Source organism: Microplitis mediator, chromosome 10 (genome assembly GCF_029852145.1).
Source record: "Microplitis mediator isolate UGA2020A chromosome 10, iyMicMedi2.1, whole genome shotgun sequence".
Classification (NCBI taxonomy): domain Eukaryota; kingdom Metazoa; phylum Arthropoda; class Insecta; order Hymenoptera; family Braconidae; genus Microplitis; species Microplitis mediator.
Genome location: NC_079978.1, coordinates 5,015,047 through 5,043,023, shown reverse-complemented (window position 1 = coordinate 5,043,023; position 27,977 = coordinate 5,015,047). Strand labels below are relative to the sequence as shown.

Sequence of the window (27,977 nt, the reverse complement as noted above, 5' to 3'; positions counted from 1 at the left end):
CTGATTGGCCCGGCTCGGGCCGCTGCTACTCGGTTGTCACACACAACCTCTTCATCTCTCCTTCCCTGTCCATCAAACGAAATAACTCAGTGTCTTTCTTGTGGGCAATGGGCATCTACTGTCGCGCTGCTCTACACTTGTCTCTTTATCCGCTCTGTAGTAATAACACACACACCAGACTGATAAATTTACCTCCATCTCACTCAATCACTTTACTGCCAGTAAATTTTAGCGTATGTGTTAAAGTCTCTCTTTCGCAGCTGGTGGTGCTGTTGATGGAATGACTAGCCAACGAGGCCCACCGTGGGCTGTCATGTGGAATATTTGCTCGGGCAATTACATTCCCGAATGCAATCGCATTTAAATATTGCCGAGTTTGGTGTCGGCAAACATCACCACTATGACGTGCCAGGGTCGCACTCGGCTATTTTTTCACCCTCTCATAAACATCACGTACAGATTTTCCCTTGTATTTTAACTTGTTCTTTCCCCATAATAATTACGTCATTGTTTAGCATCATTACAATTTTTTATTGTCCGAAACTTCACTTGTTTATCAATAACTGCTTCCATCTGCGCCTTCTGATCCATCGGATAAATAAAAATTAAAACAGAAAATCTACAGAAGGAATAGAAAAAAAAAAGTCAAAAAAATTTAAAATATATAGAAACAAATGACATGGGTAGTTGATGATACATCGCAGACTTAGCAGACTCCTCGTGGGGCTAGGGACAGCCGCGATGGGGGCATCCGCGCACGCGAGAATCCGCGTAAATGAGTGGAGGAGGTACCGAAGTGTGCTGGTAGTTGGCACCAAGTACGTGGAAATGGGTGAAATGCTAATGAGGATCCACACAGCTCCCAGTTATCAGGGCGTATTTGGGGATGAAAACAGGGCGGCATATCCACGCCTCCGATTGTGGGATTGGCGGCCGGCCGAATGGCGGCCTGAGGGGGTGCGTGGCGTCGCGACGCTTTACTCTCCAACCGGCCAGGCCGGATCCGTTGGTCGGGCAATGTTCGCCCCCGTTGGCAAGTGAGTCCCCGAGGATGGAGCAGCTAACCCAGTTCGTCTCCAAGAGCTTTGACCACGCGAACGCGAATCGGGAGTCCATCAGGAATAATACACGTACCGCCAATCTTATTTGTAGTCCCACTTCTGGTACCATTACACTTAGTGTTGCTCATCTTATTGGTTCCATTGACAATGCATCTTCTACTGACTCCAGTATGAATTATTTTACTTTTATCTTCATATATTTTTTGTGAAAAAATTTATTTATGTACAAATGTTTTCTGTTGTTCTGACGGTGGGTCGATCGGGTCGAGAGAAATTTCGTGCAGGTGACGGTGCTAAAAGTAAAAAATTACAGTGCCTATTTAAAATTCATACGTAATTACTAAAATTAAGTTCTTATTAAAAAAAAAAAAATCAAATATTTATAATTTTATTATTTTTACCTAAAAAAAAACTCTCGATCCGACGTCTTGACTGACTGTGCTGACAAATTGACACTGTTGAACTTGCTTAATAATCTTCAGATGTCAAACCAGCTCCAGATCAATCACCCGACGATTCATCAACCGAGGAACGTCATCACACTGCATCGCCGGAGTCGCGACTGCAGCCAGAAGATCTGTCAGTCGCCACAAAGGTCACCAAGGAATCCGTCAAACAGAATACCGACACAGTACTACTGCCCCTGAAAACGCCAGAGCTTAAGTTATCAGTGAGGAAACTGCTGGGGTGCAGTCCGTCGCCGCCGCCAGTGTCACGGGACTTGTCACCGAGTAGTCCAGTCAACGTCCAAGAGGCCAAAGTATCGTCGCCTCAGCCACTTGACTCGCGGTGTGACAAAACCACCCGGAAAATCCTCGTTGAGGACAACTCAAAAGGTGAGTGTGTTGTCATTGACGATCCAAAGACTACTGTCCAGTCTCTACCGTAGAATACATATATATATAGAATATATAAGAAGCCAATAGAAGTGTCCGTCTGTATCCGACGGAGGCTCAACTCAATACAGACTTACACCACTTGATATTTGAAGGTCAGCCACGAGGGTTCGATGCTTGTTTATAATTCACTAGATAGACCAATAACGTTCAGAAATGATTCGACTGTTGTGAGTTGATCTGAAGCTTAATAGTCTTTGACTTAAAGATTATAAATCATGATCTTTCAAACAGTCAAGTCATCCCTTGTGTAAAGTCTTTAAGCTTGTGACATTATTGACGACATCTGAAACTGATAAATGTAAATATAAATATAAATATAAATTTATAGTGATAATATGTAAGAATACTTACGCATGATGAGTGATGACATAAGGCAAGAAAAATATAATTTTAAAGCTCACACACACCATAGATTTATGATTTAATATTTAAACTCACGACACCATGGCACAAACGCCCCTAACACATTAAACGTCACTTGACACACGGGTCTATAACTTTTCCCGATTAAGCGCAAATCAAAAAGCAATCTGGCTCTGGTACGGATAACCATATACATATAGTACAGTATAACCAGCAGCCCCTACACTAGACCGTTCCACAAAAGTAAAACAATAAATATCATTTTTCCTGGCTGTGTAAGAAATCCAAGTGCCGCAGTACATCAGTCCTCCAACTGACCAGTCTTAGCTTTTATTTTTTATTTTTTTACTTTCTCTCCCTCCTTCTCTATCTTTATTTTCCTCACACTTTTATTTATCCAAGTATTTTTTTTTCTGACAGCTTATGTGTTTTATGTCTCAGCACTTGGATTCGTTTTTACACACACATCTCCATCACTTTGGCGTTTGTTCTGCTCGTGCATGTAACTCGAATCTAAAGAGCAGCAATAATTAAAATGAACTTAGATAAAAATAAAAATAAAGGTAAAAGTAATAAGAATAAAGTCATTGGTATTCAATTGAAATCTCGTGGCTTGACTTTGATTATTCATGAGACCGACGATGAGACGGCATATGCAATTGGTATACGGTTATAAGGTCTTACTATAACGGGTAGTGGGGCTACTGCTGCTGGTAAACGTTCGTAAGAGAAGAAAAATACCGTAGGGTGCGTGGATGGTAATCGAATTAGTGACCCCTCGTGTCCGAGTGTGATTGCTCTTCGGGTTATAAGGGTGAATACTCTTTTATACCCAGTATCTGCTTCTCTAATACAACTAAAGCTACCGTTTAACTTAACTGCCAATGTGTTATTGTTACCCAAAAAGGCTACTGGGTTAGTATTCGGGCCTAAATTTTAAAAACACCACTTTCTACTTATCGTAAAGAAGACATTGGCTTTAAAATCAACCTACGGTTTTCGGAAAACCAAACCCCCGTCTATATAAGTTTATTTTAATTTAATAAAGTTGACTCTCCTGGCAGTTAATTGATTAAAACAGTACATTATGCAGTACACGTTATAAAACTATGGTAATTTTTCTCGTCATTCTATTACATACTTTCTCTCTCGCTTAGTCTTTTATAAATGAGAATCTAACCATCTAGGATATGGTTTTCATAGGGTGATTAAGGTGAAATCCCCTTGGGGGTGACTAACGACCTTGTATATATAAGATACTCGCACCTTAGCACTTTGCTAAATTATATAAATCACGAGCCCATCGTCAAGTAAAGGGAGTTCTTGTATATGTATATATATATTTAATCCCAACCGTGTTGCCATCTTACTTAAACTTTCCTCGTCCTTATATATGTATATATCTTAGCATGGATTTACAAGCATTAAAGTATGCCTACTTTACTTTATCTTCACTAACTTTACATTAAACGTCCATTAATTAAGTCTACTGTTAATTGCTCAAGTGGTAATTTAACTCGCGGCAATATTACCCGAGGTAGTTATTTGCCGTGTAATCATTGAATACCACTTGACAGCGACATTAGTTATACAAAATCATATATATATTTATATTTATCTTCATCTTAATATAAATAATTAAATATAAATTACTACACTGTAAAAAATTAGGAGTGATTACGGATTTTATTTAAATCCGAATTCACTCCATCACCCGGAGTTGAAAAAAAATCACTCCGCATACGGAGCAAATAGGGAGTCTGCTTTTTCAGCAGAGTGATTTTGGACTCGACTAGAAATTACTGTAGGATCGCCCACTGTATGTATCTGGACCTCTTTGGACTCCAATGGGGCATTCCCAATAAGGAAATCCTTATGAGGGCCCAAACAGAACCCAATTGGAAAAAATTACAATAATTTTTTTTATTTCCACGTTGGGATTTTCTACACTGTAAAAAAAATTATTTGAATTTTCAAAGATTGTATATAACGCAATAAACACATCCATTTGTGCTTGAAATTTCATTACTAATTTCATATAGAATTTAAAATACACGTTTTTGAATTTTCAAATTAACACTTTGGATTTTCAAATACTTTTTTTTTAATTTTCAAATAAGTATTATGAAATTTCACATAGAATTTTTAAAATTCAATATATGTTTTAGAATTTTCAATACTTGCTTTGAAAATTTAAAAATCAAGTATAAATTTTAAGTACGTTTATTAAAATTCATATTTTTTTTCTTAATTTTGAATACCAGCTTGATTATTAAATTACGTATATTAAATTTAAAGCTTTTTTCATTGAAAATACAATTCAAATATCTAGTTATGAAAATTCAATTCCTTTTGTATTGTAATTTTCAAATTATTTTTAACAGTGTACTTAGGTCCCACACAGAACCCAATTGGGAAATACTGACCATGAATTATTTTAGTTTTGTTTGGGAATGCCCCATTGGGGCTCAAAGAAGTCCAGATACATACAGTGGGCAAGCCTATAATAATTTCTAGTCGGGACTATATTTTTTAAGGCGCAAAAAATTTCTGATATCGATAAATTTTTTCGAGTCCTAAGAAAATTTTTGTCTTCAATTCATAATGCAAAATATTTCTTGCGCTAAAAAATCCTGTTTTTCTGTGTGCATTTTATTTTAATCCGCATTCACTCCGAATTTAATCTGAAAATTTTTTACAGTGTAATGTTATTCGATACCGACAATAGAAGTATAATATAAATTGCAAGCTTTAGTTTTGTCTTGTTAGTTAAATATTCAGATATGTAATATGCAATTGTATAAACTGGAGTGTCAAAAGTTTTAATAGTTTATGGCCGTTGTCGAGACGTAATAAATGACCTGTGAATGAAATTGAAAAAGTTTAATAGACTGGAAGAGGTATTATTTTATAATTCATATGAATTTTTAATGCTCATCATCAAGGTTCCAACTGTCGTGGTACTGCGAGTACTGGCGGTGGAGGCGGCGGGAATGGTAAACAGAGAAGATCGAGAACAAACTTTACTTTAGAACAGTTAGCTGAGTTGGAACGACTTTTCGACGAGACACATTATCCTGATGCATTTATGCGAGAAGAATTGAGCCAAAGATTAGGCTTGAGCGAAGCACGTGTTCAGGTTTGGTTTCAAAATCGTCGCGCCAAGTGCCGTAAACATGAGAGTCAATTACACAAAGGTAATTTATTTGTGTAATTTTGTTTATTATCTTTAACTATTTATTAACATTCACGTAATCTACTTAAAGGCATTCTCAGACAGTGCCCTCCACTTTTTAAATATGCAATGAATTTCAACTGTCATAATTGTATTAAAATTTTATTAATTAATTAAAAAAAAATTAAAAACTTAATTGAAAAAAGGAGAAGGTAGTTGTAATTTCGTTGAGATATAGAATTTTAAAAAAATTACTTACAATTGAAATCAATTGGGAGTTAAACGAAATTTGTTGAATAAATTTTAGCCAACAAAATTAAAAAATTCGAATTATAAAATTCACATGACGATTTTATGATACTGAAGTTAGCCGACGTCTAATAATTTTCGGAGTTTATTTTAGACAGTAAAATATAAAAAAAAAATATTTTGAAAAATTTCACTTATAGTTTATTAAATTTTCTACATGTGCATATTTATTATTTTTTTTTTTTTTGTAATTTATTTGTTGAAAAAGAAAATCCGAAAATTTTTAATTGTCTGCTAACTTCAGGATCATGACGATTTTACTGAAATTTATTTAACGAATTTTGTTTAACTCCTAATTGAAATCAAGTGTAAATAATTTTTTTTTTTAAATCTATATATCGGTGAAATTACGACTACGTTGTCCTTTTTTCAATTGATGCTTTAATTTTTTGTAATTAATTGATAAAAATTTGATACGCTTATGACAGTTGTCATTGAAAATTTTTAAAAAATGGGGGCACTGTCTAAGAATGGCCTAAAAATAATCTGAACAAAAATATCGAATAGTAGAAACTTAAAGCTTCAAAAATTTCCGACACTTCCAAACACTAATTCAATAAAAGTTACAACATTATAAACTTTATTATTTTTCAAAGAATAATAACTTATTCAGTAACATATTTTTCATTTACCATTAAAGGTGGAATGGTATTAGCACCACGAAGTCCACCGACATCATTAGAACCATGTAGAGTAGCGCCTTATTTACCAGCACTGCGGCTTCATCCGCCATCGGTGCAATCATCACCGAATGTCAGTGCAAACACATCTGCCGCATCGGCGTTTGATCCAGCGGTACTTCACTATGCGGCAGCCGGCGGTCTTTTTTGTTTACCACCTTCTCATCCCCAAGTACACCCGCTGAGTTTAGCGGCTTCATTTGCCGCGGCTGCTGCACGCTCCAAGAACAGTAGCATCGCTGACCTCAGGCTAAAAGCAAGACGACATCAAGAAGCTCTTGGACTTGATAGGCCCGCGTAAGACTAAATTATCTATACAATTTTTTTTGTTCGATACCATTAGTTATTATTATTATCGATATTATGGTAACACGACTAAATATCCACGACAAATTTAATATTATACATGAATTTGGCTCTTTTTTCAGAAATTTTATGTCTCGTGGATAATTTTGACGTGGAAATTTTGTTGTGGATACACTGTGAAAAATTGGGAGTGAATTTGAAGTGATTACGAATTTTATTTAAATTCTACATTCACTCCGTCACACGGAAAAAAGACCAGTTGAAAAATTACAGTTTCGTATAGTAGTAAAGCGTTCCGAGTCTGAGACTGTAAAAATTACATTTTTTATCAGTAAATTTTACAGAAATAACAAATATTACAGTTTCAAACTCGATATTGTCGATTTAAACTGTAAAATTTGCTGCTTAAAATTGTATTAATTTTATTACTATAACAAATTTCTAAAATTACAGTTTAAGCTTTAATGTTTAAAGATTTTTGCCCCGAAAGCCTTTTTTACTGTAGAAACTGTAATTTTTTAACTGCTCTTTTTTCCGTGCACTTGGAGTTCCGGAGTTAAAAAAAAAATCACTCCATATAAGGAGTAAATAGGGAGTTTTTTCAGCAGAGTGATCTGGATTTTATTTGAATTCGCATTGATTCCGATTCAGAGTTTCAATATTAAAATAAAGTCCCCTTTGGAGTTTTCACTCCAAGGGAATTAAATAAATAAACATTCGCTTCGCATTCACTCCGAATTCACTGCGGTAAATCCGCGAAATTTTTACAGTGTATTTAGTCATGTCGCCGATATTATAAATTAATTATTAGACAGCGGTACTGTGATGATTTACGTATATTAATGTATAAAATCATAGGCGGTAGTTCGGAGTGGTACAACTTGATGTTGAAATAGATAAATTAATTTCCACTTGTAAAAATGCTTACTCGGTTACTTGGAGAGCTATTATTTGTCTGTATGATATATTAATTTATCAAATATATAAAATTAAATAGGTTGTATTCTTGCGAGAAATCAGAGTCAAGTACTTAGAAGTGGACTTTAAGAGAAAACTCAGCAGTATCCAGTAGCTCGGAGTTTTAGCTCTCATTCTCAGTATGAGGGATGAGTAGAAGATAGAGACGACGCGCAAGAGCATCGAGGGCGCTAATGCAATAACGCACCACCACGCGGATAAATCAAGCTGCAAAAGCAACCGAGCGGCTTCTATTCAGAGCCTCTGCTACGGTAACACCGATACGATACCACCGGATAGGAGTAGTGTAATCGCGTTACCAGCCTCCCAGTCCCACGGGCGCCGTTATATCTCGACTACTACACACTATGTTATATACCCACTATACACTAGACTAGATACCGTATAAACAGTTGCTGTACATCAGGTACTTTCAACTGTATAATGACTTTATACCAACGGGTTAAGTCTATTTAGTTTGTAGCCAATGAGCTTAATGCCATTGACAATTCCCGCAAGCTCTATCAGTATTTCAAATTTCAAAGCTCATGTTGTGCAAATTTATACACCAACCAATTAGAACTTTGATCTCCAACTTTATTATTATTATTATTATTATTATTTATTAATACCAGTCTTAGGTTCATATTTAATAAATTATCTTAAGGTTTCTCTAAATTTATTGCTTCATTTTTTTTCACGATTAAAAAGATGGGGTGAAAAAAAAATCGGCAATCGCGCGGAGATTTGTGAGACGCTTTTTTTTACCCGAGAGACTTGAATAATATAAAACTCCCCCGTTTTCGCGCTCGGGATAATTTTGAATAAAGAGAAAGAAAGAAAGAAAGGAAGAAGGTGGATAGGTAGATTGCCGGTGGTGATAGTCTGGGTGCTGGTGGTGGTGTCGGAAAAGTAGGAAGAGCAAAATAATACTTTTCGCTTATTTTAATCCGAGTTTTAAGAAGTTTTTTCTGTACCGCACAAATTGGCTGTCGTTTGGCGACTTTTCCTTGGGGATCCACCCGTCGAGAAACAAGGAGTTCCATCATACTTATTTTTATTTTTTTTTCTTCATCACATTAACTACACACTTGTCTTAATTTTTTTTTCTCGACATTGTAATGTAGTACAGCAGTAGACGATGCGTTTAAATTATAATAAAATAGTTTATCTCTCGTGGCTTCAGTGCATGTACAGAAGTATAATATAATATAATTTAGGGGTGGTAACGGGAAAATGATGCCCCGCGAAAACCATCCACGACTATCAATTACTTGTACAGTACAAGAGTCTAGTTGTGTTGTGCTGAGGGTGAGTTTTGCTCAGCGGGGGTTCTCGCCACTTGTCCGCGGTAGCGATTATTAATTGCATCGGGTGAATATGTACAAATCATACATCCTACATATTATTATATACATATTAAAGCGTTAGTCATAAAGACAAAAAAGTAAATTGAAATGAAGAAAAAGCGTGGACTGTAAGTTACGTATTTCAAGTTTGACATATGGGAATATGCATGTCTAGTATGGGAAGAGATGAAATAAAATTGAGTGTCCAAATAAATACGACTGGTATACAAGTACTACGTACTGGTATATTATATTATACACAGAGTACGTGAAATATGTTGTGATTTAGAATAAGCCGTGGATAACTCGCGTTCTATTAAATAATAATAGTGTACTGCGCTTGCTCGATCTCAGTTTGTGTTAAATTTTATCTCTTTCTCAGTCGTGAGTTCTATTCGTATATAACTCGTATTATATATATATATATATTAAAAGATTCGTCGAGACGCGGGCCGAGGTACACAGCACGCCCGTAGCGGTAAGCTAGTGGAAGTCAAGTCAGAACATAGAAACAGGGGGTGGGTGGCCGAGGCCAACCCGGGCCTTCACATCCCCCACCAGATATATCATCGCTTGGCATTTATGTGTGTCATGAATTTTAGATTATCCTCGGATTAGATTAAGGGGCGGGAAATACTACAGAAGAGTTGTACTGGATAGTAGTTGAAGAGATATATATATTTATTTATACACATACATATATATAATTTAAAGCGTTCGATACAAATTTTCCATTGGTTTTAATTTACCGTACATGTGTAATAATTTTAAGTAACACATAAATCATATTTCACTTACATAAAATATATTAGCGAATTAATGAATGGAAAAAATAAAATTTAAATGCCATACAAAATGCTGGTGACTGAACATACGGCGAGGATGTGGAAACTATTGAGTACAAGCGAGCTTTTGGTGATGTGCTAAGTGATGGGTATCCGGGTGGAAAGTCCACGAGGTAGACAGGGGAATTTTATTTGGGCAAATGTATGTGAGTGTTACAAGGACGACGGGGATGAAATAATAAAAAATAAAGAAGAAACGAGGAGCTAAGCGATGTTTCCGCCCCTGGGCAGGATGCGATGCCGAATCAATTCACGTAATAGTGTCGAGGTTGTATTGAGTATCGAGGGTTAAATCGACTGCGCTATCGCTATCTACGGGGTAGTATCAGTCCATGTTTAGTTGTTGCTATTGTTTTGTTACTTCTTCTTCTTCTTCTTTTTTACTTAGTATTTCTACTTACGTGGAATAGAACATACGCGTGCGGAACGGAGTAGTAGGACACGGACCATTACCACACCTGTCCCTTTAGCTTCAGTCCCACTAGTATAACACGAGTATAAAGAGCCAGTAAAGCGAAACGAGAGTGCGTCTAATGAAGAGAAGCAATCACTTAGCAAAGTCGTTTTCATCCCCGAGTTCCCCAAGTTTACTGTATAATACGTAAGGTTGTATATCTATAAATACGTTTATTCTGTACACTACATGTGTGTAATGATGTGATGAGGACAATGTAACATCTTAACGATTTAACATTTTTATATGTCAATTCATTTGCTGATGTATCGGGATTATAATGTCAGGGGATTAGTGTCAAATAATTTATCATTTACTCAGTTCTCATGTTAAGCATCTATATTTATTCTTAATTTAATATTTATATTTATACCATTAATTATTATTAAAAAGATGAATTTACAGTTTTATGATTGACGTGCAACACACTTAAGAGAATGTATATTTATATATTTCAATATTATTATTATTATTATAATTATAGTTCAGATGATTCTTGCGGAAACAGTAGAAAAAAAAAAGTATGGAAGTATCGTATGGCAAAATAAAATTATGAGATAAGAAGAAATGAAGCTTAAATTAAACTGTTATAGTTTTTTTTATAATATAATACAACGACGTGTTACTTTATTTTAAAAATAAAATAGTAAAGTGGCCGATGTTTTTAAATACACTTATAATATTTTAAAAACTATACAGTGCAATTCACTGGTTAAAGAAATTAAATTGCGTTTAATTGGCGACAGACTTAAGAGACAAGAGTACTTATGCTAACAGAGTTCAGTATTTTTTTTTATTCATTTATTTATTTTTTTAAATATTTAGGAATGAATACTTTACTTGTTATTATTTTTCATAAGATTATTTATTCGTGCCGCAGGGATAGGATTATCAGGTACAAGGAACAGCCCGAGTCCAGATCCTTTGAGAAGAAAGAACTTAACTGATAATTTGGTAAATGGTACGATGGCAGTTGATATCAAAAGACACTTGTTTGTAATAAAAAAAAATTTAAGCTAATTTCTGTGTGCTAAATTAATATTTAATTGATTATTTAAAATTAATGAATAAATAAATTTTAATAGTAATAATTATATTAAATTATTATTGTGGTCTCAAAGGATAAGAACCCACTCCGAACACTGCCCGCACGAAACATTACGATTAATTATTATAATAATACACATCGTATGATAATTACAATAATATAGAATATTAATTAAGAAATATTGTTATATAGTTTAGTTATTTAACCATGTAATATGGCTCAGTCTATTACGCTAGTCTTCATGCAACAACAACAATAAAGATACAACAATATATTTACTCGTGTGTTTATCAATTAATTTATAATTTTACTTTAATTACTTCAATTATTATCTCCTTATTTATTTTATTTATTTATTAATCAATTAATTCATTAATGTTAATTCCTTTTGTTCTTCTAGCACTCGATTCATACATACAATACACACGCTTATTTAAAAAAAAATATTATGGAATTTACTTATCAAATAATCAATTTCACTTTCAATTAATATTCAAGTTCCTTTTGTTTTTTTTTTTACAAATCTACTTTAAATAGACGTAGCCACGTATTTTGTAGTATATTGTGTGACAAGGGATGAAACGAAACGATTTCGGACCAGGGTGAAGTTGGGAGACATCACCCGCAGCCTGAAATCATGTCTTATCCTGAGTTACACACCAGATTTTTCATGATTACCTGCATTGGAACTTAAAGTTTCGGTGTCAGCAGCCAGTCAGACGCAAGTTAATTTAAGACCAATTGGGTGATCGACTATTAGCGTAAGCGTAAATTGTAATTTGCAATTTATAATGAAGTAGAAACTGCAAATACTATTTATTAGTCACAGTAATTTTTATAAAACTCTATTACAAAGTCAGAACTGCCATTTACGTAATAGTATATTATACACCAAGGGAGGAAAGGAGATTCATGCAGTAGTGGCAACCACGTGGATTGGGACGTCCTATCTTCCTTCGTGGTTTGTATACGATTTTTTACCAGACCTGCACCTGAAAGTTTAAATTTTTGCCTGTTTGTAGGAAAAATGGCGCGTGCGCTAATTTTTATCGTTTGTTTTCTCATAAAAGAAAAGAACGACTTTCTCCCTTCTAAACAGGGCAGGAATTTAAACTTTCAGGTACAAATTTGGGCAAAAATTGTATACACACCACGGAGAAAAGTTGGACGTCCCAATCCGCGTGTTCGACACCCTCGATTTCGGCTCGAGTAGACAATTATACACTCGGGTTGGAATGTCCTACTTCCGTCCCTAGGTGTATAATATACTATCATGGTCTAAAATTACTATTCAACAAATGACAAGTATCAGATTTTAAACTGCGAAAGTCTTTAGTCAGTGGGCAGAAACATTATTTGTTTGTTCCCAAGGGTCGAAACAAGTTTGTCTCTGCCCACTAACTGGGCATTCACAATTTACACGTCTGCTGATATTAAATCGCGGCATTGGACTGAAATTGACTTCTTTCAACTGCCTGTAGAGACACTGAAACTTTTAATTTCAATGCTGGTATCATGAAAAAATAATTTGTCTCATCTTCATCGAAACTTGAGCTTGATTATGAGTCACATGTTTTTTGTTAACAATTTTTTCTCGCCTCCGGGCGGAAAGCGTCAACTTTCGTCCCGCTGTGCAAAACGAAGTTGCCACTTTCCGTCTCCGTCGAGGAGAAAAATAGCATACACACCTAGGGCAGTAAATATGAAAGCCTCAGATCACATGTTTGTTGACCTCGGCTTTACCTCGGCCTACAATTACATGTGATCTGAGACACTTCTTACTTTACTGCCCCAGGTGTGTAATATACTAATTAATTTAAACTATTTTTTTTTCGTGGTCTTTTAAAAATTCAAATCATATTTACATTGAATGTGTATTAAAAAATGTTTCACTCGTCTCGTGTCTATTTAATGTAAAAATATGTTTTTTTTTGTTTTATTTTATTATAAAAAAAAACCTGAGCTTTATCGTACTTGTAATTGATGAAATAATCTATCGTCTTATTGACTACAAAAAAATCTATAAAACAACTCGATGTAATTGTTGCAGACTTTAACATTTTTTTTTTTTCATTTTTTTTATTTTACTATAAAGGTAATAATATTTTTAATTGCATAATAAAAAGTGTAAAACGTAATAATATTTACAATGATTTAAAAAAATAAGCGATAGCTTCAACGCGGGTTGAATTTTAAAAAATTTCCTACAATAATTTTTATCGAATAAAAATTATTTACAACACGTGACTCAGTTTACTCATTCAAGTTTATGCTTCTAAAAAAAAAGTAAAGAAAATAATATTTATAATAGTAATAATATATAAAAAATATTAATATCACAAAATAAGTGCAGGCAGAGTAAGGAAAGGACTAAAAAATAGGGATTAAAGTATTTGACAAAAATATAATTGTCAATTGAGGTGGATTAAGTCAGGAGCGGTCACGAATAATTTCATTTAATTCTCTGTTAAATAATTCCCTTCTCTCTTATTATATTAATTTTCTTATTTAATTTATAATTTTATAATATAATTAGGACGTGCAAACTTCATCAAGTGTACTAACATTTTTATAATCCATGTTTGCATAATTCACGTCTACGCCTTTTATTTAATTATTTATTTTATATAACTCCAGCTCTGTTTTATTTTAAAAACTATCATTTACTAAAAACAAAATTTAATTATTTGACAGTACACTTTACTTGAGCTCGTATATTCAAATAAATCTAGAAGTAAAAATAAAAAAAAACAATAGTAATAATAAAAATTCATTTATACGTTACAAAAACTTTTCTAAGGCTTTTATTTATTTATTTATTTTTTTTAAATCAGCCTTAATCCTTTTATCGTCACACGTTAAATAATCTTATACTTGTTCATTATTATTTTTTATTTGGAATTTTTAAAGTCCATTGCATTACGTTAAATAAAATTAAATACATAAACCTCGTTGAAGAATATAATGATCACATGTCATGTTTTCTTTTTCTTTTCCTTTATCTTTTACTCTAAATACATTAATAGTGACAGGATTTAACGACAAATTTATATCGTTGTCACGAGAGTACATTTATTAATCATAGATTTCACGTCGTAGACTCAATAATCTGTGAATATTTTAGATAAAAATAAAATAATAAATTACACTTTTAAATATTTAATTACAAGAAAAAAAAATTAAAAAAGTCTTATCGTAAAAAGACATATGAATTTAATATTAATTTTTTTTTTAAGGCCATCAGACAGTGCCCCCACTTTTGCAAAATTTTCAACGACTCCAGTGTCATAAGTGTATCAAAATTTTATCAGTTAATTAAAAAAAATCAAAGCATTAAGTAAAAAAAGACAATTTCGTTAAGATATAGAATTAAAAAAAAATTACTTACAGTCGGGAGTTAAACGAAATTTGGAAAATAAATTATGATACTGAAGTTAGCCGACGTCTAATAATTTTTGAATTTTTTTAAAAAAGAAAATATTTTAAAAATTGCACCTGTAGCTTTTTTAAATTTTTTACATGTGCATATTTTTGCTATCATGTTGTCTGTTAACTTCAGGATCATAATAAATTTCGGTAAAATCTTCATATAAATTTTATAATTTGAATTTTCAAATTTTGTAGGCTAAAATTTATTCTAAAAATTTCGTTTAACTTCTGATTGATGACAACTATAAGCAATTTTTTTTAAATTCTAGGGTAGCACTTTAGGCCCAGCTTTGGACACTTGAAAAATTTTAATAAAATAATTTGTAAAAGACGCGATGACAAAATTAAGTTTTAAAATGTATACAAAGATACTTTTATCACACTGTTACAATGAAAATTTTATTTTATACTTTTTCATTAATTAAAATAAAGTATCAAATGTCCAAAAATGGTACCTCTGCCCTATATCTCGGCTAAATTGTCCTCTTTTTAATTAAAGTTTTATTTTTTTTTTAATTAATTAATTAATTAATCAAATTTTAATACACTTACGACAATTGTCATTGAAAATTTTGAAAAAGTGGAGGGAACTGTCTGAGAATGCCCTTAATGCGTAATAATATAAATATCAAGTAACCTAGTATCACAATATACGTGGAGTTTTAATTTGTGAACGGAATGGCACTGTACGGACGTGTCCAGTCAGCTAATCGTGCAAAAATATGGAATTTATTTAGTTTATTTATTTACTTTTAATTATTTATTTAATTATTATTCGACTAAACAAATCTACAGTCTATCATTTAACAACGTGTCACGTAAAAGATATAAATTACTCATATACTTTTGGTTTAGTTTTAAATTATCTTGCTTAATTACCACATTCATTCAATCTGATTCATGTCAATCTGATACATAAGAAAAATTAATTTATTAACAATATTTAATAATAATATTATGATTGCAATCGAACATTTAAACTCACAGTTTTTTATCTCAGTCTATAACGTGATATCTATGATTGTTTTATTATTTATTTATTTAGATAATTATAGTAATTTTTAAATGACCTAAATTTATACATTAACTTAACTCTGGAAATAGAAGTTAAGCTGCTGGAGTGGCGATTTAGGTGTAACGCGAGGATACTAGACACCGAAAGCGTCTTCGTAAATCAAAAATAGGTTTAATTAAAATAATTTAAAAAAATAAAGTGTTAGATTAAGGTATCGTGAGTAAAAGATTACATTTATTCTTTTAGATACCTTATTTTCTTTTTTTTTTTAAGTGAATATCGTTGATGAATTATTTCCTACGATTATACTCCCTCCCGCCCTCCCACCCACCCATAAAACCCACCCACATAACTCGGCCATTTTATTTTTGTTGTTATTCAATAATCCACTTGTTATTTATTTTAGTAATTTTATTTTTTTTTTTTAAGTCGTTCGTTATTGTTAATTTATTTATTTTTTTAATTATTTATTCTCATCCATTTCTCACCCAGTTCCATTGCCGTAGCCACTCATCATGACTACTGTCGTCCCTCGAAGCTCACTTACGAGGACGAAGCCAGAACGTTGACTCGTCAGTAACCATGATACGATCACGACGACCAAGTAGACGATATTGATGAGAAGAGGCCGTGGTTTCACCCACCCACCCTGTTCACCCATTTTAATATTCCCCGCCCATCCCCAATCGGCCTTGCTTAATAAATGGCCGCCTGTAATTCAAAATTTTTTTAACTGTTTCTTATTATCTACTAAGGGCATTCTCAGACAGTGCCCCCCACTTTTTAAAAATATGCAATGACTTTTAACTGTCATACGAGTATTAAAATTTTATTAATTAATTTAAAAAAAATTAAAACCTGAATTTAAAAAAGGAACGTAGTCGTAATTTCACCGAGATATAGAATTTAAAAAAAATTGCTTGCAGTTGTTATCAATCAAGAGTTAAATATTTGTTGAATAAATTTTACCCTACAAAATTTTTAAATTCAAATCATAAAATTGACATGATACTGAAGTTAGCAGACGTCTAATAATTTTTGGATTTTATTTTAGACAGTAAATTATAAAAGAAAAAAAATTTGAAAAAATTGCACCTGTGGTTTTCAAAATTTTCTACATGTGCATATTTTTAGTTTTTATTTTTGTGTAATTGATTTAGTGAAAAAAAAATTCGAAAATTTTTAATTGTCTGCTGACTTCAGGATCATAATTGACATGACGATTTTACTGAAATTTATTTTCCAAATTTAGTTCAGCTCCCAATTGATGTTAACCAAGTAATTTTTTTTTAATCCATATCTTAACGAAATTACTTCTACGTTGTCCCTTTTTCAATGAAAGTTTTAATTTTTTTTAATTAATTAATAAAATTTGACTACGGTTATAACAATTGAAAGCCATTGAAATTTTTTAAAAAGTGGGGGGCACTGTCTGAGCATGGCCTTAAAGTTTTATTTATTTTTTTAAATCATTACTATATTATTTTTTTTTCTTCAATATTTAAGATAGTTGAGGCATTTAAATAAATTTTAAATACATTTTCATTTTAAAAATTTTGAATTTTACAAAATAATTTAAATTTTATTTCGTTTAATAAATAAAGAAAAAACAATAATTTGAAAATAAAAAAATGAAAACTACGTAAATATTAATGGATTTTTTTTATTTACAAAGTTTTGTTTTTTTTAAATAAAAATTGTTTACAAAAAATGATTCATTGTTTCTTTCTTTTTTTTTTTTGTAGAGATTTAATTTTGAAGTCAGAGTTATAATGAAATAGTTTAATAAGTGGATGATTTAGTTCACTGGAATAAGCCCAGGTTTACTTTGAAAAAATTTTGTCAATGTCGATGTACGGCCTCAACACCCTCAAATATTTAATTTAAATATTTATTACTTACAATAAGCAGGCGGGATTGTTCAGACGCCGTACATAGTTTGAAGACGCTCGCGAAGTTGTATGGGAAATTGATCTGAAAATCTTTTCCAGTTTTCCGCGCCAACTTGATTTTTAAACCCGTGTAATATCTAAAAATAAAAGTACAGTTTAATAATGCGTTTATTTTTTTCTTAATAAATATAAATAACTCATTTACCTTTTGAAACATTTCTTTTAAATCATCTCTGGGTGTAACCCAAGACGCAACAGCGTCACAGAAAAATACAAAGTCAGGGACAACACCAGCAGGATTTATTGTTATCATCTGACACATTCCTCTAAATGCCGAATCTTTTTCTTCATTATCTCTTATATTTCTCAACGATGAGCACCTATTAATAAATAGACAATCTTAATAATTATTTATAAGTTTACTTAGTATATATAATTTTAATTAACAATAACAATAATTATAATTATTTTAAAAAAGCTATTTCCTTATATTCATATGCTTAATTATAAATAGCTATTAAATATATTTAGTCTTGTATATAATATTAAACAAGTGTTTTAAGGGAAGAAGAAGTAGCCCTCGAGTCATAGCGTCCAACCCCAACACATTTTAAGTTAAATAAAATTTTTAAATAAATTATAAATTATAATTTAATAAATAAAATAATAAATATTTATGAAAAAGCGTTATAAGGTCAGACATTTAGTGTTAACTATTTAATTTATCAAACAATTTGTTTAAAAAAAAAAAATCGATAATTGTACAGTAAATAACTCATGCATTTTTAAGTAATTAAATTAAATAAATAATTAAACCTAAAATAGATTCAGAGTGGCCACAAAGAAATGATTTCAAAATTCCTTGATATTTCCCGGTTTTCTAGTAGTTTTTCACATTTTTCCCGGATTTAGAAATTTTATTCGTGTCATTTAAATATTCAAAGTTTTTATTATATTTTCATTTATAATTAAATCATACGAGAAACCATAAAAAATGGCAATAAAATAAATTAATAAGGCGGACTTTTGATTACTCGATGTTAAAAATATGTAAGTTAAAATATTTAATAAGAAATTTTATGATTTAAATAAATTCAAAAGACACTAATTACAAAAATTAAGGGATATTAAAAAAATTTCAAATTTTAAAGTGATTTTCAACAGGTTGCAACTCGAAGAAAAATGGTCAAACGACAAAAACAAAAAGTCAAACTGTAGCTTCAAGTGTCTAGTTTTCTGATCTGGGTCTTAAAATTTTTTTATAATGCACGGTTCCGGAGCAATCAAAAATCAATCATAATTATCGAAAAAAATTTATTGAAGCTCGAAACCGTTTTTAAGGGGTAACGGTAACCGATTTTCAATTTAATTTAATTCACGGACAAACACTGGAAACCTAAAATAGAGAGTCTTTAGCGTTTTTTAAAACCTTAACAACGAGCTAGAAATTTTGTATTTTCAAAATTTCTGATTCGTCTCCGAGAAAAATTGTTTTAAAATTCTCATTTACTCCACGAGTGCAACAGAGACAGTCCCGTTTATTTTTCTGTGTGAGAAAGAGGTCCGGTAGCGTATCTTCTTAAGACGAGCAAAAATTTAGTAAATTTTCAATAGTTTTTTTAAGATTACTCCGGAACTGCACATAATAAAAAAATTTAAAGACCAGATCAGAAAACTAGACGCTTGAAGCTACAATTTTCCTTTTTTGTTTTTTAACCTGTTAAAATTTGAAATTTAAAAAATTTTGAACTGTTACAATTCAATTCCCGGATACTTTTCGAAATTCTCTGATAATTCCCGGTTTTCCCGGTTCGTGGCCACCCTGTAGATAAAAATATATGATAATTAAACGTAAAAAAATCTTCACATTAAATGTGCAAATAAATGAATAAATAAATAAATGAGTAATTTAATTATCGATAATAAATATTGGGTTAAATAATAATTGCACGTTTAATGATCAGGTTTTAATGTAAATGGGATATTTAAATAACTTTATAAAGTGCTAATAATAATAATTAAAATAATAATAATATAATAATAAAATATATAATAATAAGAATAATATAATTTGAAAATATATAATAATAATAAATATAATGATAATAATAATAATAAAAAAATTTACACACCACTGTTGGACAAACTGCTGTAACATGGGGGCGACGTCTTGGGGACACACGTAACCTAGGCGACCGATCGTAATGGCTATACGATAATTAATCGTATTTATCGTATCAGTAAGTAGACAAGTGAAGTAGTGTAGTGAAGTGAACCGGAAACACAAACAATAAGACAAACTGATAGCCAACCAACAATTAACTTAGGTGATAATATGCTGCTTAATAAAACTTTAATCAAATAATTACTAATTATAATTCATAAATAATAATAATAATAATAATAATAATGATAACAATAATAATAATAATAGCAATAATAAAAAATAATAATAATAGACAATGTGAAGCACAGGTAAAAAACGTATAGGATACCGACAGTCGGACAGAGGAAGTATATTATTGTGCTATCGTAGCTGCTGAAACAATAATTTAAATTAAGTAGCAGCGTGCGAGCCTACTGTTTAATAACTACTTAAGGATGAAAATTGTTTTTCATGATACCAGCATCGGTACTTAAAGTTTCAGTGTCTACTGTCAGTCGAAAAAGGGTAATTTCAGTCCAATGTCGCGAATTAATATCAGCAACCGCGAAAATTGTGAAGGCCCAGTCAGCGGGTAGAAACAAACTTGTTTCATCCCTTGGGAACAAACAATGTTTCTGCCGCTGCAGTTCAAAATCTGATACTTGTCATTTGTTTAATAGTAATTTTAGACCATGATAGTATATTATACACCTAGGGACGGAAGTAGGACATTCCAATCCGTGTGTAAAATTGTCTACTCGAGCCGAAAGCGAGGGCGTCAAACACGCGGATTAGGACGTCTTATTTTCCTCCGTGGTGTGTATACAATTTTTTGACCAGATTTGTTCCTAAAAGTTTAAATTCCTGCCCTGTTTAGAGGGAAGAAAGTCGTTCTTTTCTTTATGAGAAAACAAACGATAAAAATTAGCTCATGCGCCATTTTCCTACAAACAGCGGCAAAAATTCAAACTTTCAGTAGCATGTCTGGTGGAAAATCGTATACAAACCATGAAGGAAGATAGGATACTACTGCGTGAATGTGCTCCTTTCCTCCCTTGTCGTATAATATACTATTAAGTTAATGACAGTTCTGACTTTGTGATTAAGTTTTATAAAAATTACTGTCAATAATAACTAGTAGTTATAGTTTCTACTTAATTATAAATTGCAATTGACAATTTACGCTTACGCTAATAGTCGATCACACGATTGGTCTTAAATTACCTTGTTTCTGACACTAAAACTTTGTTCCAATGCAGGTAATCATAAAAAATCTAGTGTGTAACTCAGGATAAAACACGATTTCAGACTGCGGGTGATGTCAGCAAATCGTTTTGTTTCATCCCTTGTCACACAATATACTATTATTTTTATAGTTGTCGTTCAAGTTGTAATAGTCATTGTCATTAAGTAGTACTGTACTATTATTGTTATTTGATATTAGATTATAAACTCAAAGCTGGAGTTAAAAAAAAAAACCTTTTTTATAAATTGTCAACAACTCGGTTCGGTTTTAATTGAAAAACCATTATATCAATCTTACTATTTTAAATTTGTATATATGGAATTATGAAATTCAGGCGTTCGCACACCACTAAATAAAATTTAAAAAAATATTAAAATACAATGTATATAAATAATAATATAAATATTGCTGTCGTTTTAATTTAATATTCAATTTAAATTGAATAAAGTGTATTGCCTGTTACATTGGTCTACTTTAATACCTATCACAATTAGCTGTTGGAAATAATTAAGTTGTTTTCTTCCTTTAAAAAAATTGAAGATGATTAAATAATAATTAATATGTTAATTAGTCCAAATAATATAGTGATACTGAAAATTAAAAATTTAAATGTTGCTGTGTTAGAAACGTTTAATAAAATAACTTATATATATATTAATAAATTAATAGTTAAAAATATTCCTGTTCCTTTCTTCATTTACATGTTGTAGAATTAATAAATTATTTATTTAAATAAAGACGTATGAGTGTACGCAATATTGTTTTAAATACTTGTTTCACTTACCGGTATTCTCCAGCAGAGTTTTCGGTGTGTTCGGTCGATTAATGATGTCAATGAGTTGATTTATTATCAATGGAATATATACACTCGTGTCAGGTCCTTGAAAATAAAAAAAAAGTATATATTTATGACGAGTAGAGTTTCTCTCGATTACATTTAAAATTTAAGTGTGTTTATTTTATGTGAACGTTTAATTTTATTACCTAGTTTAATGGCTATTTCACCAATGGCCCATGATGCATTATTACACACTGATATAAAGCTAGGATTTAAATTGTCTCCTAAGATCGGCATAAAGTCGGCTAAAAATATAAATAAAACATTTAATAAATATTTTATTGTTAATAGATATATCGCCTTACTGATTTCATAAGGACTTATATTTATATATGCCCTTTTGGCTTTAGGTCACTCTTTAATTCCACAAGGGCGCATAATTTTTTTTATCACCAATCGTTTTGTGGACTTATTTAATAGCTAAAATTTTCTTTTCAATTTTTAGCTTTAGAATAAGTCTACAATATGAGTAGCAATTAAAAAAAAATTATACGCTCTTTGGTTTTAAATTTGACTAAAGCCACAAGGGCGTATATTTATCAATTTAACGCTTTCCGCAATTTATAAAATTTTACAAATTTCATTCGCGTCATCAGAGTGCGATAATAAAAAAAAAAAAAATAAATGATCCAAAAAGAAATAAACATAAAAAGTCATACAGTTCAATTACAGATTCACAAAAAAAAAAAAAAAAAAAAAATGGTGTGGGTGTCAGACTGATTTTCTAGCGTATTTTTTCCCGCTGAACATGAATCTGAAGTCAGAATTGGGGATTAAACTGCAAATATTCGAGAAAAACCCAAAAAACCGATCAAAGTCACGATTTGGTAATTTTTTCCGCATATTATCATGACGCGGTTTTTGTTAATTTCTGTGTAGTATCCAACCGTAATTTTTAATTGCATAGATTCATTTCTTATTGTGTCTATATTTATAATTTATAATTATTCGACGGTTTTTACTCTATTTTCGGTATATATATAAGTCCTTTTGAAAGTAGTGACGCGATATGCAATAAAAAAATAAATGGAGAAGAAACTTACGTATGCATGGAAGTACATGTTGATAACAAGCTTTCGTTAAATCACCAAGCAATGCAAAACTACTTTGCCTAACTTCTGGCATCGGATCTTGCATGCACTGATAAAGTAATTGCATGATATTGCTATTCATGACCAAGCGTTCAATGTGACCGTCCAGTCCTTCGGCTAATCCACTCAAAAGATCCAACGCAACTATCATAAAATCTTTGTCCGGTGCTTCAAACTGCTCGGGACTTTGTGTATTAGCAATATGTTGATTTAGCGTTTGTTCGACTAGTGATACACAACGTCTAAAAATATATTACATTATTTAATATTCATATTATTATTTAAAAGAGGTTTCCTATAAATTTACCTGTAAACTGGTTCACAGTAGGGTAAAAATCCCGATCGCAGTGCCGTGGCAACGGAAGAAAGACACTCAAGAAGGGGAAACAGATCTTTATCTTCGTCTTTTAAAATATTCCATTTGTTTATTAATGGAGGCATTAGAATATTTATGTAGTCTGGTTTATTTAAGTAGTGTCCTACTGACTCTGCTAGAGTTCCAATAGCATCATAGAGTATCAACAAATTTTTATGCTGATATTTGCCTATTGTTAATTTATTTGCATTAATAAATAATAAATTTAAGTTGATAAAATAAATATAAATATAAATGTATCAAAATTACCGAATGCAAAAACTAAAGTTTCTAAAATGAAACCAAGGTATGGTACTAGTTCAGTACCAGCTTCCTCCTCGAGTGTAGCAAATGCCGAGCAAGCCGCTTCCTGTACACGTTTATTCCCATCCAATACTCTCTTGAGTAATTCCGTCATCAGAGGCTTCAAATAAGTTTCATGGGGCTGCGCACAGACCCAATGTGAGTATCTACTCAACGTCCAACACGTTATGGCACGTACTAATGCTTTTTTATCATTCAAACTGTTTATTAAATATGGGATCAGCTCAGACAAATGTGGAATCATACCTTCCATACAACCTGTTATTAAAAATAAATATTAAATATTTGTTCTATTATTTATAACCAGTAAATTAAAAAAAATTACCCTCGGCAATCGCTCCAAGTGCGAGTATTCCAGACTCTTTAATTTCCCAGTTCTGATGAAATAACGTTTCTTTAAGAATTGGCACTAAAACTGGTAACAAATCATTTCTAAATACTCCAGCTAGCATATCTAGAGCTGCAGCTGAACATTTACGCAAATTCCAATCACTGACACTCGAATCATCGTCACACCCATCATCACAGTCGGAATCATAGCCACCGTTTTCTTCTGAATGTTTATTCATTGATGGATTCAGTGTATGGGTTTTAGTTTTGTGAAAACGTGGTCTTATATCTTCCTCACGATCGGGTATCATTTCATCCTCTTCTACATTAGCCTTCAGTAGTATTATATCTATTTCAGAATATTTCATACCACCAACTAGTACAGGAACCAGTCGTGGTAAGTATGGAGCCAATGCTTGACGACACATGTCTTGTTCAGCCAGTGATAACCAAAACTCACAAGCTTCCAGAGCAACTGTCGCATTCTGGTCCTGTGTTCTTACCAGCATGTACTCAATAATATTGTGCATGTGAGGAATCAAACGATCTATTTGAACCTCCAGTAGCATAACGAATGCCCGACAGACGTTTTTACCAACTTCTGGATCTTCGTCCGTTGCCAAGTGGAAGAGATTCTCGAGAAATGAGTCTATGTGCAGCATCAAAGCCTGGGAACGGTTTACGATGAACTGATTGACACACGCTATTGCGTGCGAGCGTATCTTGGAACTCGAGTGACGGAAAAATTGCAAAAATTTCGGAATAAATACATTCAGAGGCCGGTTTAGTGTATCAGAGTCAAGTAATTCCGCCGAATCTTCGCATATTTTCTGCAATGCGCTGAATGACCCATCGCAGACATTGTAGTCCTGGGAATCCAACATCTGACAGAGTGATGGGAGTAACTCCGGCCATGTTGTAAGTTCACCTACGCAACGAATCAATTAATATTATCGATTAATCCAATTAAATAATAATTGTTTATTATTTTTTAGTCAATTAATAAATATCTATACCTTTCGACGCAATAGTTGTTATTAATATACCCACAGTAGCTCGTATCATCGGGTCCGGGTCTCCAACCGCAGACAAACATTCTTGTTTTATAAAATTCGTAACTTCTGGTAAAAATTTATGGTAATGAGTCCTCACATTGTTCTTTAAAATAAGACCACTAAGTGACCTAGTCGGCACATCAGCTGGAATAATAAACGATTTAAAATATTGTTAGCATTACTCATACTCATACATCTGATAAGAAACTATAATCACCATTGATTTGCTTATAAAAAATTAATAATAAATAAATAAATCTCACCTTCTGATGTAAGCTTGGTCAATACAAAGATAAGATAATTATTGAAGTCCGGGAATTTGTTTAACTCTTCCAATTTCTTAACACATTTATTAAGAAAAATAATAATAATAATAATTAATCAGCAGTATTACATTACAATAACAAAGCAAAAGAATTATAATGAAAATAAATAAACATGAATAATTATTGAAACATAAAACTTACGGAGAATTAACATGATAATAAATATTTCAACTTTCAGCGGCATTCTTAAGATAAACACCGGAATTAAAAGTAAAAAAAAATCTATTGATTTAAAATAAATAAAAAATGAAGTTTGCGAAATAAAAACTAACTGATGACATTAAATATAGAGCGAGTTATTGAATGAGTACACAAATGTAATTTAAAAAATAATAATTAATGTAATTATTAAAAAGTTTTTTTTTTACTTTTGCGATACTAAAGACTAGTAAATAAGTATTGACAAGTAAGCAGTTCAAGGTTATCAATTGCCGCCAGAATAACTATTACTATTGATTTTAAATAATGGAAATAAAATAGTTTGATAACTAATAATATGATAAAATATAATCCGGCTGGAGTTATAACATAAATTATTATTTTATTTGTCAATAAATGCACGCCCAGATTAATATACTAAAGTATATATACTCAGTGTGTGAATCTAATACGAAATTTACGGTGAATAGTTGTATGAATAAAAAGTATAATAGTAAGTAATAAAAATAAGTTATTTATTGTAAATAATATTTAAAAAAGGATACTTGTTGTACAGCGCGTTGTGTTGCTGTATCAGGACTTTGGGATTCACGTAAAAGTGTTAAAATTTGTCTAAGTCCTTCTTCTTGTGGTTGCCACGCCATTTTCATCGTGTTTTTCAACAGCACCACCGAACGCAACCAGCTTTCTCGTCGGAGCTCCTTCACAAACGGAAGTCCCCCGTCGCCATATTCCCCTTCTCCGTTTAGTTCATCCCCACTGTTTCTGATTATGCTGCCGCTACATGAACGTGACCATGATAACATTTTTTTATTTATTTTTATTGTGTATTATTTCTATTACTAATTTAATTATTTATTTATTTATTAATTAACACTAATTATTATTTATTTATTTTACTATTATAATTATTAAATTATTTTATAAAACATAATTATTTTAAATTCGGTGGAAAAATAATTTTGACAGGTTTTGAAATGGACAATTGAATGTGAAGTTGCTGAAACTGACGCTTACTTCCGGTATCCCAGGCAACTTTTTTTTCAACTTTTATCATTTAATTATTGATTTCTTAAAACTTTTTCAGGCGATAATTATTTATTATAAAGAAATGTTGTTTTTTAAATTTAATTTGAATTTTAAATTGTTTTTAATTTATGAGTAATTGTCGTTTGTTTAAAAAGGGCGCGATTAATGTTATCGGCGGATGAATTATCGAGGACTTTTGCACAGATGGAGTTTGTTTTAATATTCAGAAAAATATTATTTATTTTTTAAATGTTTTCTGTCAGTAAATTTCATTTTGTGTTCATTTGAATTTAATTAAGATTTTATTTGACACTCTTAAATTTACGACGCAGATTTTTTCAAATGCTAGAAGTTTTAGCTGTCAGTCATTCGATGATGTAATTTATTGTCATTCTCGAGCTTCTGACACTTTCTAGAAATTTTGAAAATAATATTAAGCCTGAAAATTTAATTTCTTTGTTAGATTGATGATAATCTTACGCGCGGTAAATTTGAATACAATCATCTATTGTAAAGTAATAGAAAGTTTTACTGCTAATATAAATATCAAGTTTAATATTTTTTTCATAATTCATTAATTAACGCGCGTAATTATCAGGTAGAAAAATTGTTGATTGAATGCTGCTTCTTTTTTTTTTACTTTTAAAAGAATGAGTGTGAATGTAGCAGACATCAGACAAATTTAAAATTATAAATAAATAGAGTAAATAATTAAAAAAGTAATATTTTTAAAAAATGCACTTATTACTCTAAACATGAATAAGTGAATATTCACTAATTCTGAGTGCCAACCGAACCACTTTTTGAAATTAGTGGTTCGGTTTGCACTTGAAATTAGTGAATATTCACTTAATTTTACTAATTCATATTTAGAGAGTAAGGGGATACGCTACCAGACCTCTTTCTCACACTTAAAAAAATAAACGGGACTGTCTTTATTGCACTCGTAGAGTAAATGAGAATTTTAAAACAATTTTTCTCGGAGACGAATTAGAATTTTTGAAAATACAAAATTTCTTTGTTAAGATTTTAAAAAACGCTAGACTCTCTATTTTAGGTTTCTAGTGTTTATCCGTGAATTAAATTTAATTGAAAATCGGTTACCGTCACCCCTTAATTTCAAAATTTTCTAAATGCGCATTTTTAAAAATTTTATTTTATTAATTATTTACTCTACTTATTAATAATTTCAAATTTGTCTGATGTCTGCTACATTCACATTCATTGTAAAAGAAATATTTGAATCTCGTCTTGGTCCGTAAAAAATGAATTTTAAAAAATTTGGCAGTCGATGAT

General features: G+C 31.4%; 2 protein-coding genes across 3 annotated transcripts; one reads left to right on the top strand and one right to left on the bottom strand.

Moving 5' to 3' along the window:
* Window positions 1–644: 644 nt before the first annotated feature.
* LOC130675543 (pituitary homeobox 1-like) lies at window positions 645–6,957 on the top strand. 2 transcript variants are annotated; one of them, XM_057481298.1, is made up of 4 exons: window positions 645–1,229; window positions 1,556–1,897; window positions 5,269–5,520; window positions 6,448–6,957. In XM_057481298.1, exons 1-4 carry the CDS (start codon window positions 887–889, stop codon window positions 6,786–6,788), a joined length of 1,278 nt encoding a protein of 425 aa, XP_057337281.1. In that variant the 5' UTR covers window positions 645–886; the 3' UTR covers window positions 6,789–6,957. The 2 variants fall into 2 exon arrangements, with proteins under 2 accessions (XP_057337281.1, XP_057337280.1); XM_057481297.1 differs by having other exon boundaries at window positions 1,544–1,897.
* A 9,277-nt stretch (window positions 6,958–16,234) lies between these two features.
* On the bottom strand, window positions 16,235–26,566 carry LOC130675536 (transportin-1). The gene is made up of 13 exons (XM_057481285.1): window positions 26,198–26,566; window positions 25,431–25,506; window positions 25,129–25,311; window positions 24,108–25,040; window positions 23,729–24,040; window positions 23,411–23,648; window positions 23,056–23,345; window positions 22,159–22,257; window positions 21,959–22,054; window positions 19,915–19,990; window positions 17,988–18,162; window positions 17,793–17,919; window positions 16,235–16,601 (listed from the first exon to the last, which is right to left on the bottom strand). Exons 1-12 carry the CDS (start codon window positions 26,456–26,458, stop codon window positions 17,812–17,814), a joined length of 2,847 nt encoding a protein of 948 aa, XP_057337268.1. The 5' UTR covers window positions 26,459–26,566; the 3' UTR covers window positions 16,235–16,601; window positions 17,793–17,811.
* Between the last annotated feature and the right edge of the window lie 1,411 nt (window positions 26,567–27,977).